Source organism: Syngnathus scovelli, chromosome 18 (genome assembly GCF_024217435.2).
Source record: "Syngnathus scovelli strain Florida chromosome 18, RoL_Ssco_1.2, whole genome shotgun sequence".
Taxonomy (NCBI): Eukaryota; Metazoa; Chordata; class Actinopteri; order Syngnathiformes; family Syngnathidae; genus Syngnathus; species Syngnathus scovelli.
In genome coordinates, this window is record NC_090864.1 from 7,850,453 (window position 1) to 7,867,499 (window position 17,047).

General features: G+C 41.9%; 1 protein-coding gene across 1 annotated transcript; it reads right to left on the reverse strand.

Moving 5' to 3' along the window:
• Positions 1-11,096: 11,096 nt before the first annotated feature.
• klf6a (Kruppel like factor 6a) lies at positions 11,097-17,047 on the reverse strand. The gene is made up of 4 exons (XM_049749146.2): positions 16,703-17,047; positions 14,889-15,474; positions 14,131-14,254; positions 11,097-13,483 (listed from the first exon to the last, which is right to left on the reverse strand). Exons 1-4 carry the CDS (start codon positions 16,802-16,804, stop codon positions 13,432-13,434), a joined length of 864 nt encoding a protein of 287 aa, XP_049605103.1. The 5' UTR covers positions 16,805-17,047; the 3' UTR covers positions 11,097-13,431.

Consider the following 17,047-nt stretch of genomic DNA (forward strand, 5'->3'; position numbering starts at 1 on the left):
TCCCCCGACAGCTTGTTCGCTTACTTTGTGTTTGACGTTCATTTGTAACAACTTCAAAACACACTGGCACGGAATACACAGATGTTAGTCATGAAATATTTATCCAATAAAATGTAACCTGAATTCTCCTCATGGTGTATTTATTATTAATGATGGATGACGATATATTTTTTTTGTCAGCGTCGCGTTGATTTGTAAAATAACCATATGAATGCTTTTTATTTTTCATTCCTACAAAAGCGCCCAGCCGATGATGAATGATTGGAGGCGCTTTAAAAACAGCAAGCTCAGGTCTCCTCTCACTGGCGCTTCATCTGAAATCCATCTTTATCTGCTCTCCAATGGTGATGACCGGCCATTTAAAGATACTTGGCTGTCTACTGAGACAGAGCCAGGAGTATTTGAGCCCGAGCCCGGAACCTTTTTTTTTCTCCCACTGCTTTGACACATAAATAAAAGAGAGTAATCATGCTCGCTGGCTGCCTGAGCAGCATGCAAATTTAGTTTAAAGTGCCCTTTAACCAATGCACCAAATCAAAAGAACAAACATTTGGCAACCCAACAATTTGTCCGGGGCTTTCACAGTCCATGACTTGAGCAGTACGGCCTCATTTTGACTTCCGGAATATCAAATGTGAGCTCAAACCTCCCGGCACCCACGTCACAATAAACCTGCTTTGTTGTGATTTGTTTTAAATCAAGCATAAGACTTTTCCTATTAAGTAGGTGAATAAAACAGCAGCGGTGGGAAATTCTGAGGGTGAGATTAATTGGCATGCTAGCTGAGTAACGGCCCACAGTCTGCCGATCACAGGACTAGCCAAGCATGACAAGCATAGCCTATCTTCTACTTTTCATTAGGCCGCGGATGGGGCCAGCCACAAGCTTTATGCTAAACAGGGTTGATATGGCTGTCTCAGTCTCCCAAAGACCCTTACACCCTCAAAACAACTTCACGGAATATATACGGACAAAAACCAAACAATGTCAACAAAAAAAAGGATGGCAAACACAAAGACTCTGTCCTCGGAAATGATTCAGAAGTCCAGACATTGATGTGGTCGGGGGGGGGGAGGAATCGATGAATAACTGTCTGCAAATGATTAACTACGTCTCATTCTGGAAGCACCTTGCTCAATTTTCAAAATGTACATTTCATTTATTGGGATCAATCGACTGGTGGGAATAGTGAGTTACATATTGCTCTCCAAAGTTATTGAAACTGTGAGGCTAAGTTTATTTTTTTTCATTAAGTTTAACTGGAGATTGACATGGGCTTCAATTATTATACTTATTATACTATATATTATTATAATTATTATTAAATACTAACATAAACAAAGAACAGTAATTAGTATAATAAATATTATTAACGTCGAAAAATTGGGTGCTTTTACGAACACTTCAACTTTGGCTGAGGTCACTCGACTGAGTGCAAATTTAGTTCATTTTAAAATCCTCTCCATGAAACGCAAGCAAAACTGAGCTTGTCGCTATTATTATGCTAAGCTAACCTGATCCCGTAAGTACCGTATGATCTTAGCAATGTCTTATTTGCTTAGTTAATAGAACACATTATTTCGGATTATACTGGAATATATGAGAATGAGCAAGCTCCTGATTTGGAAAAATACGATGAGGGCACTGAATGACACATGCCTCTTTATTTCACAGCAGGCAGCTCTCAAATACGCATTCCAGACATCTCGAGGCTGTGTAAATATACATGACACCGTTGGCGGGCAAAAGATGACATACTTAGGCTTAAACAGGGGATGGCAGCAGTCCCAAGAATGCCGTTTGCTCAGACCATCTCCAAATGTGATCTGAGAGATCAAATCTCAACGTGTCCTCATGGAGTTTACGCCCGAGTATGTTAATATCAGTCTGTTCCTCTTCATCTAAGCACAATAACGCAAAAGTGCAAAATTGATAGCCCTCTTTTTCTTGGTGAAAGAAGGTAAGGAGCTTGGAAAATGTGCAAAAGAGTTGTATCTTCTCCTGGTGGATGATCTCAGCTCTATAGCTATCAGCATAGGGACTTGCTTTATGGATATCGTCTCTCCACTGAGCAGACACCTCCAGTTCATCATAGGATGCTTTTTCATTGGCTCTTAATGGCCAAGAGGCACATAAAGCGAGAAGGCAGGGATCTTGTCTCCCCCACTATTCTCCTCTCCCCAAGTGTCTCTTCAAAATGACTAAAGAATGCTGAGGGTTTGAATTTAAAGTCCGCGTGCCATGGTACAGCCAATGAAAAGCCAAGAAAGAGCTTAATCCCACAAATAGTTCTTTTTTTTTATTATTAGCGTTTGCTCAATCGGGACATTGGCAAACAGTTCCTCAAGGCCAATTGGGAGCCCAATATTTTGACAGTGCACCATTGCTTAAATGACAAAACGTTCAATTCCTGCCGGTTTGTGTTTTTCACTCGAGCATGTGGGCTATGTATTCACAGCCACTGAGTGTTAATAATGTGCCAAACAATTATGTCACAGTGTTTGGTCTCCCATGTGAGAAAAGTTAGCCCTTGCTCCCCTGCTGCGTTACAGTATGCAAATAGGAAACGTCTGAGACCATGAGCTCACAGAGCAGGGTCAGACAACTGTTTTGCAGCAACATGAATGGCATCTGTAGGCGTGTGTTTGAGCATGTGTGCGGCGGGTGGTAAAAATAGATGTGAATTAGTCCGCTATTCCCTGGGAAATGGATTGTGAATAAAGGGGGCGGTCTCTTTGTTCATGGTTAAAAACAAGGGATGTGGGAGAGCCAGCACGACCAGTATTAAAGTTTACACGTTATGTGTGCCTGAGCTTTCGATTGATGAAATGGGGAGAGGGCACATGTGAATATGGATTAAGCCCCTGTATGATTTTTTTGGGATACCGTATTTTCCGGACTATAAGGCGCACCTAAAAACCTAACATTTTCTCAAAAGCCGACAGTGCGCCTTATATTCCGGTGCGCCTTATATATGGACCAAATTCCTAAATTTAAACTGGCCCGAAGCATTGTGTCATGAAATCAATCATAAGTGGCCTGCTGAAGACCTTGAATCATGAATCAAAAAGACTATGGATTATTATTTTGTGATTATAAAGTAATTTGTTGCATCTGAAGTTGAAATAAAAAAGATCAAATGGAGAATGATTTGATTTGGATTAAAAATCTGACATGATGCATTAATGGTGCGCCTTATAGTCCGGTGCGCCTTATACAAGGACACCGTTTTAAAATGGGCCATTCATTGAAGGTGCGCCTTATAGTCCGAAAAATACGGTAATTCCATTCTACACTTAGGGGAGGGCTCTTAAAGGCATGGCTGGACAAGATAGACTGGAGAGTGCATGCCAGGCCCTTAAGTGCAACAGCATCAGTAACCTTTGACCTCTTCTGCACGAATGGTCAAAATTTCCATCAGATACACTCAAAAAGAAAGTCTTTCCACAAGAGTGCTAGCAGCAATAGCTTACACATGAATGATCTCACCATTTTTAGTTTTGTGTTTGCGTCCCAATACTTTTGCATATGAAAAACAACTCACAAGGCTCATGTTGTTGTTTGCACTTGACATTTAGCATAACCCTCACGCATGACTGTTATTGTCTTTGACAGTTGTGGTTGAGAGAACATATGGAATCTTGTCTCGTGAAAAAGTAGGTTACCATGACAACATTGTGTACTTGGCTCAGTTTCAGCACTATTGACTCCTTCACATTCCAGAAAGCTGGTTGGAGCGACCAGCGGGTTTTGGTTGAGAGCAATAAAGTTTTGAAATGACATCATATAATTTGCCCGCTATGTATGCTGACTCTCACAAGACTTTTGTGGCGACAATGAGAAATGAGACTACGGAAGCGCCGTCAATCCTTCCGAGTGACAGAAACTGGAAAGATCATCAAATCGACGGTGATTCAACTCTGTGTTTCCACTCGTCTTTTCCACTTTTAAGAAGCCATAAACATGCGTGATGAAGAAAACAGCTTGGAGCGAGGATGATTTATGACAAACAGACAGTTAATAAAATTGCCTAAACATGTATTATTGATTGTTTTTTTTTTTTTTTCAACCACCTCTTTAGTTCTCATGAATAACCGTCTGTCATAAATTACTAGGTTCATTTACATTGCACCAAGACTGGCTGGTGGGAGATTGTAAAAATTGTGATGGGGTCAAAGCGACCTCCGTGCTCTATAAATTATGCGTCCAGTGCATGTTTAATCACATGCTGGTGAACAAACCCTGGCTTGACCTTCTCATAATTAAAATGCAAAGTAACCTGTTGGCTGTCTGTGGCTATGATTGGACGTGATGTGGTGCAAACAGTTGGGCTTCCACCAAATCTCACCGCACGTGTCAGACGGCTTTGTTTGCTTCTTCAAGTCGACTCCAGCGAATCATTTATCTTGATATAGTAGAACCAAAAGGAATACAAACGTTAAGGTTGACCTTTTTGTTAGATTAAAGGCCAAACACGTTTGATCAGTTTAATGCATTTTCACCTGGCCGATTGACTTTTAGCAAAATTTGACACCCCCTTTTTTTTTTTCTCACTTTATTTTGGAGCTGATTGCTGCTCTAAAAGGCTACAAGCGTCCATTAGCCTCACGGTCGATTCAGGGTCATGAATCCTTTTAGCATTCCCAAGTTTTGTGACATTCACGTCTTGAGCCACAGACGGGTTTATTTCACCACTGTGTCTTTTGACCTAAAAAAAAAAAAAGGTTGGCAAAACAACACTTTGAGCTTTTTCCAATTACTTTCATTGCATTCACCTCACATACTGTCACACCGTTTCGCATGTAAATCAACTCTTCAACACCACCGGTAACTTCTTTATCATCTATATGCTCTTCACATTTTTTTGCATTTGATAATTAATTAGTGTAACCAAAAATTAATTAGGGTCTGGTCCAAAGAATGCTGTGCTGCATTGCTAAATTAATTCCTGGAGATGGAGGTAGAGAGAGAGAGCAGGAGAAAAAGAGCAAGGCGGATTAATATCCAGAGCGAGTGGCAAAGTTCGTTTGTTGCCTCGGGCTTTAATAGGATATGATCAAGTCAAATGTAAATATCAAACCCGGAAATCCAGCGATTAACCTAACATGGTCACATTTACAACCTTGAGAAGCAAAAGTACACAATCATCCAAGAGAGGTAATTCATCTGCAGCTAACGAATGATTTCAAGGTGTGCAGTGATTTTTTTTTTTTTTTTTGCAATCATCTTACAGTAGATTTTAGCAGGAAATGAATCAATGTTAAAAAAAAAAAACATTAGCACAATGAAACACTAATCGCTGCTTTAAAAGAATATTTAAAAAAGAAAGCTTTACAAGCTCCAGTTTTTCAGATTTTAGTGTAGTCTGGCAATCTTAGAACCTTGATGGACGATAATGTCCCTGAACTATGAACAATAAGGTGACCTTCATTTATCTTTAAGCACTAAAATCTCAGAAATACCACCCTCATTTGAGTTTATTTTTCAAATAAACTAGTTTCTAATGCCAGCCTTGAACCATTTCCAACGTTTATTACTTGTTCGAAAGGCAAATAATTCATGGCAAAGTGAACGTTGTGGTGATAATTGTGATGCGTTGTAAAGCAATCGGGAGTTCATAACTTATTGAAGCTAGAATGACAATTAGATGCAGCGCTTGTCCGCAGACTGTGACTGTGATTAAATTTGATGTAAATCATGATGTAAATTAATCACTTCCCCAAAACCTTGTTACATACTGCAGACAACAACTAGCATCATTGTAAAAGGTCAAGTCTTGCCATTTGCTTTTAAATGCACTACACCTAGCCGCGATGAATTCTTCATGAGCAATTCATCCGGGAGGACAGCATGTGAATTTAGATGCAAAATGCCTTTCTTCTTCCGGGCTCTTCTTTTAAAAGACGATTCTCTGCAGTGCCGCAAGCTGTAAATCTAGCTAGGCTATTCGCTGTCGCTCTTCTATTATTCCTAAGAATTGAGATACAAGTCAAATTCCGTTAGTTAATTACAGCTTGGACTGAGATTCCTCTATATAATTTGTATTTTATATATTTAGAAGGAATGGATATGTTAATTGAAGACTGAATCTGGTGTCATACCGCTACAAGTTATGCTAGGTTATATTTTCAACACGCCGTATCTTTTTAATAATGCAGCTCATAAGAAAATAGAATCCCATTAAAGCCATGCTAAGTAGATGCATGCTAAAACAACAATTCATTTCCCATTTCCGCGACACAGACGCCGTGAACCGATAGGTTGTCGGAATAGAAGCGGTAATCCCGCCATCTCGGCTATCCTCGCGGTAATTGTGATCCGAGCAAAGGGGAATGCATCACATTACAGGTGAAAATAATCAGATTGTGTGAAATGAAAAGAGATCGTTTCGTGGGGCTCCACTGCTTCCGTCCGCTAGCAACAGATCGTCGGAAGGCGCTTCTTATGGTGATGAATGCAAATGCGCACTGGTAACTCGCTTTTCAAAATGTCTCAGGCCTTCACTTGAACAAGTACAGTCTCTACTCACTGCCTTCAGTATATAATGGTGGAAGGAATTGAAAATCATAGCAGCTTTAACATGGTTTGACATCTAGCTTGAGTCTTGTAACTGAATTCCTTTCACTTCAGATTGTGAACGGGCTGTGAGGAAAAATAATAGCTTGGTCTAAAGTAACAGCTTTTGAGAGACAAGGAAAGAGCACAAAATGCAATTCCCGTAGAAGTCCGGAGAAATCCTGTCACTTAGGGAAAAGCCACAGAGAGAAATTCCTATCATGCTGCTTCGTGCACCAAATAGAAATTTCCAGACACCTCACGAAAAAATTCAACATGACACGATATATCTCAATAATCCCTGTTTTGATCCATTAAATTATTTCCAAGCACGCAATTTGTTTTACTCAGGTTTGCCACCACATTGTAGATTTCACATAAATTAATAAAAATTCAGTTTCATTGATTACTAAACAACATTGGAGGAAAAATATGCTGAAAAGTCAAACACTACGTCAAATACTTTGTGAGCCTTTTCAGTGGGAACTCAAAAAAAAAAACGCTGTATGCCACATCATTGCTTTTCTGTCAAACAGACGTTCCGTTTGGGAGTCAATAAGTGGACTAAAAAGCCCTGAATCAGCCTCACAGTGTACAGACTGACTTTGACTATATGCAAATGGCCGCTAAGTGATGACGCATTTATTTCGAGAAACAACTCTTATGGAATCATCCAATAAAAATATGATCATGAAGGGGTTTAGTAATCTACATGGCAGTATTTGACCGACCAAATATGCTTTATAGGGACGAAGGGAAAGGACAGGGGATGCCACTAGGGACCATTATAAGGGAATGTGGACTCACCCTTCCTCACATCTTCTTGATCGTTTGACCCCCCTAGCTCGGGAGGCAAGCAGCGGTTTATTCCGCTCCATCCTCCTGAGCACACGGTCACTGTCCAGCGGAGTGACACAAGCCAGAGACATCGAGAGAAGAGAATCTAATTACAGCCACCATTATGACCATGCCCGAGTTCGACCCCGGATTTGCGATCAGATGGACTCGTTCACCTCGAGTTGAGCAAATGTCTGAACCTCATCGTGCCTACAACACCTTACATGTTGTTGTCATTTAAGAACAAGTTTTTTTTTTGTCAAATGAGCTCATTTTGCTTTCATCTTAGCTTTTATTGATTTAAAAATGATCCATAGAACCAGATGGTTCCCTTCAGGGCTGTGTACCATTGTTTATTGATTGTCAACAGGATCCTACCAGTGTGACAAGCTTATTGTATTACATTTTTTTCCAACCATAGTACAAGTGCTGGTTTTTAAAGATCCAGCTTACATTTCCATATTTATATATTGAACCCAACATGAACGCTAAAGAAGAAAGAGTAGAAGGAGTGCTGTAATAGAGATTGAAAAGCAAATAATGTGATTGCATACATTCAAGTATCGGGTCATTGTTGCAAACATGCATTAGCGACAACATACACGCTCACAGTGGCAACCATATGTGTTTTTACAAGCGCTCCCTCTTTGCTATATGGAACATCAGCTTAACTGCTGTCTCCAGCTAAACCCAACTAATTAGATGGCTATTAGTGGAAATGTTTGCAGGGGCTATGACTTAGCCTGGTGACAAAAAGGAAATAGGCTAAATGTTTGGTGTATTCAGGCATTATGTGAAGATCAATTCATAAAAAGGTGGCTTTATTATTCATGGGACTGGAGGATCACACGATTATGCAAATTATGGTCATAAGGATGCACCAATGCAAACTTTGTTGTGTAGAAAATTGTGAGGGATCTATGTAGATTCAGACAATGAAAAAAAAAATTGTTGTTACCTGGTGCTGACAGTTTGGACTGCTACTCCAGTCTTCCTCAGAGCCGTCATCCGACGTGTCATTTATCCATTGGGCAGACCTGTCAAAGTCCGCCAAGCCGGCCCGTCCGCCCATGGAGGTCCTTGGAGAATGGAATCCCAGGTGTGCGATAGGATGGTCTTCCTTATCTCAATGGCCTCCTTGATCCACTGCTTTAGTTTGTTGGATTCTGTTTTGATTTTTCTCCTTTCCCAGTCCATGATTTAGTTGTTTCTCCTGCAGTGGTCTGTGATGGCTGAGATTTTCCTGGTCTGCTTTTTCTCTTAGTGTCCGAGTAAATCACCCCACTGTCTTCTTTTTGATGTTCCTTTTTCCTTATGTTGAATGACCTGCCTGTTTTCCCAATGTATATTTTGTTTGAAGACATGATGAATTTAATCGGAATAAATTGTGGTGGAGCTACAAATTGGAAGCGGGGAGGCAAGGTGATACGAACAATAATAAATAAAAAAAATCCCAAACAAAAGACAAACAAGGAACTGGGAAAAACAAAAATATTAAATCACAAGAGTCAATTATTCTAAGAGGTGTTGGTTAACATGACTTACAACAGCCACTAACCAAACCAGACTGAAGGAAACCAGGTAACTAAATACAAAAAAATTGACAAGGCAAAAAAAGCACACCTGGACAAGACATGATTGGCTGGAGGAAGCTGATTGGTTGGCACAAAAAATCATTGCTAACCAGAACAGGTAAGATTAAAACAAGCAGAAAAAAATCCACAAACACAAAATGACATTGTGACTCAGCATAAAGCAAAGGAAACAAAACACAGAAATACAAATAAGATTAAAAAAAATAAAACCAAACGCAAAACAGCACATGACCTCATACTTTTCAACATTTAAAAGTATTCTTGCATTTGTCTGAGTTAACATAACACACATCCTTGCTCCCTTTACACAAAATCTATTCCGAGAATATGATACATTGTGCATATTAATTAACTGCTTACACTAATTTCATTTGTGTAATTGAATCTCAGCAAGAGCAAATAACTACTGCACGTAAGGCTGAACGGTTGCTCTCCCACTGTTTCACTTGGCTCGATCTTTCATTTTCATGCTGTTATTATGGTCAATTGAACTGCTTGCTCATATAATATGTGAGGCAAATCCCCGCAATCACATGGCTCTGACTCCACATGTTTTTTTTAGGGGTGTAACTTGGGATTGTCATCAGGTCACATGGCAAATCTTCCAACTCTGATTTTCCCCACATGGTTTTATAATATCAACAAACCCTTTTAGTCATCGCCTCTTATGTTGCTATTCTCTGCAGGGGGCTCGGCAACATCAGCCGGCAGAGGTTTTCTGCAAAAAATAAAAAATCCAGACGGCAAGCTGATGTCACTTAAAAATCTCAAGTGAATCTTTCCACCAGGTCAAGTCTAACTCTTAGGAGTTTTGTCTCCGTGTTCAAAAGACGCACTTTCAGCTGAGGACTTAGACACAAAGGACAAAAGATGCAACAATTATCTTTCTACAGATTACAGTTGGGGGACTGCTTGCACTTAAAGCCAGGATGGTGACCTCTGATTTGAGTTCCATTCCCCCAATAAGACAAGTCCTAATAGACTCCATTAACAAAAAGAGCTGGAGGGAGGGGGGGAGGCCCACACACGGGCTTTCACAGTGAAATCGGCATATGTGATGACTTGCAGTCTGGCTGGCTGAATGGACCAGACTCGGAGCCTGATAAGCTCCTCTTCCCTTATTATTTCCCCTCATTTAACTTGCTGGGGGCCTTCATCATAGTCCGTGTGTGTCTGGCTCATGCTCATTTAATGCAGTCCCTCACTCTCGCTGCTTGTCTGTTATTTCATAGTTTGGATGGTGTCGTGTTATGTATGCTAAAATTCCTGTGCTACTTTGCCAGCGAGAGATGTTACATAAAACTCGATTCTATTTACAAATGAAACACGCTCCTTATCCGTGTTGTGTATTATGCACGGTACTGTAGGTAGATTTGAAGTGAGTAAATGAAGTGGGGCAGATCAAGGCGCTGAAGCAATCCCGGGCAAAAAAAAACAACATTCCTCGCCAAATCTGGGGAGGTTCTTTTTAAAAAATGGGCTAATTAGCAACTGCTCGCAAAGCTCATTTAAAACGCAAAAGGCCTTTACTGGAAATCAGAGGCGCTAATAAGTTGCCTGCCCATTCTAAGTCATCAGCATAAGCAAGGGAGCATGTTATTTCTCGTTAGTTTATAACTTAAATTCGGCTCTTTGGTTTACCCACTGCTGTTTTGTATCATTATCTGCGTTAAAGAAAGTAATCATCAAACAAATGTATGAAAGTGGCTCTATAATTAAACGCCATGGGCTGTAAGAGCGAGGGATAAATTATTTATACTGCTTTGATGAGCACTAGCTTGCAGTAAGAAACGGGGAGCGAATGGAATTTCAACTATATGACGGCGTTTTGCAGGGAAACTTTTCCGGGGGTGTTTCATTTGATTGGGCGAGCGGTTATTTACAAGTCAGGAAAAGGTGAGGGGAACAGTAAAATAAAAATGCAGGAAGGATGTTGCACAATGGAGCACCTGGTGGACATCACGGTTGTAAATTCATTAGGGAATAAAATAAAATGTTACATTTGTGCCCTTGGTGCCCATACGGTGGCTTTAATCAAATTTTTGTCCGCGTCACTGCAGGGCAGGAAGCGCTGGCGATAACTCAACAAATAAGACAAAGGAAGCAAGGTCAGATAAGAATTTCTTATTATTCCAATAAAAAATACATTCATACAGAAATATAACAATTTTGCAAAACAATTCCAAATAAAAATTTCATAAAGCATAAACATAACAATTTTACAAAAGTTGTTTTTTTTTTCCTTTTATACAAAGATTCAATTGAGAACAAAGCTGTGTGTGTGTGTGTTTGTGTGTGAGAGAGACAGAAGAGCTGGAATAGTAGTAGTGGCATGAAAGAGATGACGTGGAGTGAAAACCATGTCAGCAAACAGAGCTGTTTCAAGGCTCAATTACGATTTGAACTGTATCGGCTGCCAGCTATCTCCAATCTATCGTCGTTTCAAGTTTGTACACGTCCCGGAGCACCCCGCCCATTTGAAATCGATATATTGCCGCGCAACATCTGATTCCTTTTGGCAAATATCCATCGGGAGTCACCCTCGGGCAGTTAGTGTTTTGATTTAGCTTTGACAAGCACTGTCAATCTTTATCACCCCCTCATCGGCGCATCATGCCTGCTTTTTGGGTCGGATCCTTCTTTTGGTTTTCCTAATACTCTTGTTGCCTCTTGCTAAAACAGCGCTCCCCAGACAGGTCAATATCCAACCTCCACAGTCAGCAGTCTGTGACAGATTCCATGCCAACAAAGCCTTTAGCAATTCATTACTGTGAGGCACTACAAGGCGAGGCCTGTCCAACTGCAGCCTGTTAATTACAATAAATCTTTAGCTGTTTCTTCAGTCCCACTTGCAGGCATAAAAGGGACAAGGTGGCGAGGAGGAGGGGGGTGACTAAGAAAAGCATCAACTTAAAATAACGGGGGGTCTTTTTTTTTGTACCTTTTGAGCTGTGCTTGATGGACATCAGTACATACTACACAGTAGTTGACATCATTAATAACGAAAAAATAAGTGCTTTCAACATACAGCATTTTATCTATTTACAGAATTGTCGCAAAAAAAAAAATACTTTAGTGAGCACAGTTAAGAAAAAAAGAGATCGCCGTCACCAAACACAACGAGAAAACTTGTAATTGAGCCTTGATCGAGCTTGTCAAAATCACCCATAACAACAAATACGACCTCCCGACAGGAGCACACCGCCGCTGCCTCGGGGCAGTCACTTGCATAAGGCACCATTCAGGTCAACAGTGCATTATTAGATAGAAAGAAAGTACAAAAAAAATCCAAAATTGTCACCCCAAGGCAGAAGATGAATGAGAACAAGCAAGCGGTGGTGAAATGAACACAGGAATGAGGTTAAATAAAATAAAAAGAGGGAATCATCAAGGCTTTATGTACAATATTGTAACATTTTTTTTAACCGTTTGCTTTTTAGCTGCACTTTTAATTGAAACTATTTGCAGTCCTGATTATAGTGGAAACGGGAAATGAACAAACCCTAGAACCATGCAACACCTGTCTATGATACTGAAGTTATAGTCGTGTTATACCTCTAAGCACACAGCTTATACAATTGGACTACAAAGGAAGCTTTGTAGCTTGTAAAAAAATAAGAAATCAGGCTACATAACACATTGCACATTTAGTAGCTGCACCAAAAACCACCAAAACAAAAAAAAAAAAACTCATACAGCGACCACAGGGGTGAGTTTCGGTCCTGAACCAGAAAGGTGACGTGTTTTTTTTTTTCTTTTTTTTATCTCTGGTAGAAAAACCTCCTCACCCCCCAAGTCTAGGTGCCAGACAGACTGCCACTGGGGAAACACAAGTGGAATGTTTCCCCAGGAAAGCCCACTCAGTCCACAGCAACGTCGGTGCCAGCCCCCTCGGACCATCCAGCTAGCCATCCATCCTTCTCTTCTTCTCTTTCTCTATTCTTCCCGTAAAAGGGGGCAGGCAGGCGATTGCCAAGTCATTCACAGTACATTCGTGCTCACCTCAGACAGTTTTTGCAAAGTACCAGTGTATCAGCTGTCCAATGGGGAGATGTCCCCAAAACATCATGCACCATACAAACAAAATCATTCATTCTTATCTTTTTTTTTCTTTTTTTTTTTTCCTGACCGTTTTTTTTAAATGAAAAAAATTGCTCTCAGCATCTTTCTCCCTAATGATGATTTTGTCCGCTTGTTGCAACCTTCAGGGCGTCCCCCCCTCTGAAGAGAGGTCCCGGAGGCACTGGGTTTCAGTATGGTGCAAAACAGCATGCTTTGGCTGGAACACACTCCCACCACTCGGCTCTCTGGGATAAGTTCAACCAAGAGGCTGGTAGGGAGACTGTGATTTTTTTTTTTCCCCATTAAGAAAGAAAGAAAAAAAAAAAGAAAAAAAAAACATTTGCCCTCCGCTGTGTTGCTTGGTTTGGTGCTCACCCCGGCTTTAGATGTGCCTCTTCATGTGAAGAGCCAGATGGTCAGACCTGGAGAAACATCTGGAGACAGGGAAGGAGCAGGGGAGGGGAGGGGGGGGGAGTCAAACATTATTGGAGCAGAAGAGGAAGGCTGAGATGTGTTGTTTTTTCTCAAGGACAACAGAATGAGCATCTCTGCAGACTTTACATTATTTATTATTATTTATTAGAGGCCCCTTGCTTGGCAATATAATAATGAGGCCATATCCAATATTTTAAAATGCTCACATTGCATTTTAGTTACTGAAAAGCTTTTTCTTTTTAATAAAAAATGATTTTGTAACTTTATAAACAAGACTGCCAGTAACAGTATCTGTAACAATGTAAACTATTTCCATCGGTTTGCCATGGAAAGTCACTGGCCAGGCTCTGAACCAGCACTGGCTGCATGAAAGGCACCAATTGTCGACTTTCATGTTTTGAACATACTTTGAAAATACTGCTACACTTGAATGGATACTGCTATCTGTTTTGGTGATTCGGTATTTTGCAATGGTGTGCAAAGAGGAAAAAAAAAAAAAGAAAACAAACAGTCTCTCGTCATGTGAAACAATCGCCCTTTGAATCTCTGACTCTTAAGACCAAACTTTCCAGTCCAATTTAGTTGGCAAACATTTTTTTGTCTCCTGCCTGTGTGAAGCTCTGCTCCGCTGTGAGGACAAACTTACCTGTCACAGTGACTGCATTTAAATGGCTTTGCCCCGGTGTGCTTCCTGAAGTGTCTGGTCAACTCGTCGCTCCGTGCAAAACGCCACTCGCAGCCCTCCCATGAACACCTGTACGGCTTCTCACCTGCAACGAACCCAACATGAATGCATTTTGTTGTCGTTCTATTCACCAAGTCTTATTTGCATATCATTCAAAATCAATCATCCTCCAGGGTGAAACACGCCTGCTGAGTAATGCGGAGTCACGAGATTCCACTGAACCCGTCGGATGACTCGGGTGTTTTTGTTGTACTCTTTTGACACAACCGGAAGCATGCTTGGAATTCTGCTGCCGATGAGGGACACCAGAAAACCCACCTATGCAATCTCACCCCTCTAATCAAAAAAGGTGACCACTCAAAGCCTTTCAAAACACAGCAGATTACGTCGCCCGAGCCCATTCCGTCTTTCCCATGGCGAAACTGGATCTGTTTTGAAGTCTTTTTTTCTCCCATGTGCAGCCCCTCCCCCTTACTCCCGCTCCTTTGGCTCTCTCACTGGGCCAGTCAGTCACATTCCACATAGATTAGGTCACAGTTTAGGTATCCAGCCATGCAAGGCTAATGTTGCTGTGCACCAGCTGAGGACTTTGTGCAATGTGGGGGCCTTTAATTACGTTACACGTCGGATGTACCGTGCCATTTGGGCTGGATGTCTGAATTAGTCGCATTTTCAATCAATAAAGTTTGGAAAATAATCAAGTCGTGTGTAAAACTCACCTGTATGAGTGCGCTGGTGTGCTTTTAGGTGGGAGCTCTTTGTGTAAACCTTGCGACAGCCGTTGAACTGACACCTGTGTATTCTCCTCCTGCCGTCCGGGGAAACATCCCCGCAGGTGAGTCCCGTCTTTTCCGAACTCTTTGCCACGCCGCCGCTCCTGATTTTGCCCGGCAAGTGCAAGTCGCCGTGCGTGCCGACCCAGCCGCTCACCACGCCGCCGGGCTCGGAGATAGCCTCCGGCGAGGACGGCGGAGTGCTGATCACGGACGGGCTAAAAGGTCCAGAGCCTACCAAGGTAGAGCCCAGAGGGTTGGAGGTAAAGCTGTGCGTGGGTGAGAGCTCCTCGGAACTGTCTGACGCTTCGCTGCTGGCATCCGAATTCACGCTGTTGGTGTCAAAAATGGGGCTGTCGTGATTGTCCTCCTCTTGAGGGGCCGGGGGCAACTTGGGGTCGGCCTCGGCTTTGGCCTTGTCCCCGCAGGCCAAGATCAACTTGCTCCAGAGGTCCTCCTGGCCATCAAACTTCAGCTCAGGAGTGGAGACGTAAGGCTCGCTCTGCAGATAGCGCTCCAGCTCCAAGCATGTCTGAAGCAATGACAACAAACCAGAAAGTAGAGTAAGAAAACATGCATTTTAACACAACCCCTGCAGAGTGTAGGCTGCTTCACGCTGGATTGTACGAGAGAGGTGGAGGGCGAGGAGGGAGGGGGGGGGGGGGGGGGGGGTGTCTCCTTTTAAATGATGTATGTGCTCCCAAGCCCAAACACTGGATGTGGTGGAATTCTTGCCTGCAGCATCAAGTGAACACCAACAAATTGACATCCAATAAAAACCCAAATATTAAAAATGTCTTTTGTAAAGTATTGTTTAAGTAATATATATGATAAGATCACAGCATGCAGCATTAGCTTAACCTTAACCACATTAACAATGAATCACCATCTTCCCCATTGAGTCTCTACATTGTAATTTCAGCAGCCCAATGACTCAGTGAGCAAATTTAGATACCTTTTAAGGAAGCCACTCACCCCCCCCCCCCCTCCTGCGCACACACACACACTATTCAACTGCTTTTCCTCATGCGTACCTCTGACATGCACACACATCCTTCCCCAGTATCAGCTCCACTACACTGCAGCCATTAAAGTTGAAAGGCAAGGTCCATTGAATTAGATGGTGCTCAGAGATAGCTATATACAATAAATATTTCTCGCTCTTGTGCAGCCTTTGCCCAGCTGTGCTTGCTTGCATGCCTGCCAATGGGGAATTGGAATTTGATATGCTCTCATCTTGTGCCGCTGATTCACACACACTAACCATGCATGTAGAGCTGTGATTGTTACTGTCGATGTCTTTCATGTATTAAAGTGATTGTAGTTTGGATTGGTGTGGAACTGCATTGCATCACAATGGTCATATTTTAGTTTCCTTAATTCAACTTAAAAAGAGAATATTACTCTTAGCATAATGCAACTTCAACCACGATCATGAATATTTAAAGCTGACAGCGTCAATCACAACTCGATCTAAGAAGGATCGTTTGTAAAAAATAGTTTTTCTAATCCGAATGAAACGTTGAATGGAGCTCGGTGGAGTCGTGCACACGCAAGCAGGAGCGCAGCGCAAGCTACACATGCACGCGAGTGTTTTGGACTTCCAGCTGTCAGACGTGACACAGTGATCCACTTCGTCTACAGCTCTTCATTCAAGCCATCTAATCACAAACACTTGACTGATCTCAACCTTAAGCGTGCACATGATCACGGATAGTATTTTGCGACTTAGCGGAAAATTGAGTGGATGACATATTCACCTGCTGCCAGTACTCCTCCAGTGACGGTAAGGCGGAGAAATAGCCCGTGTCGTGAACTATTTGAAGTTCTTGAAAGATGCTGCACATGGGTAGAACATCCATTTTGCCCGAGCTTCTTTCAAAGTAAGCCTATTTGATCTGCGCGTTAAATGTGTTGGTAAGGAAGGAAAAACAAGCCAAGAGGAAAAGGAGCGAAGAGTGTCCCCTGCTGTAACTCGCATGCGACGCAAACCGAGCAGCGCTTGTTTTCAAGCAGCCTCCTTCCGTCCCCCTCCTTCTTCTCTTGCCTGGCGTTTAAGGTATTTGCAAACACTGCACCGGACTAGATGGCGAGCAACTGGCTCT

Bases quoted from the DNA above. Each gene is read 5' to 3' on its own strand.
- klf6a (XM_049749146.2), bottom strand. From the start codon at position 16,804: ATGGATGTTCTACCCATGTGCAGCATCTTTCAAGAACTTCAAATAGTT. The intron at 15,475-16,702 runs GTGAATATGTCA...TCATTGCTTCAG, and splicing joins TGGAGGAGTACTGGCAGCAG to ACATGCTTGGAGCTGGAGCG. The intron at 14,255-14,888 runs GTGAGTTTTACA...GGTTCGTTGCAG, and splicing joins ACACCAGCGCACTCATACAG to GTGAGAAGCCGTACAGGTGT.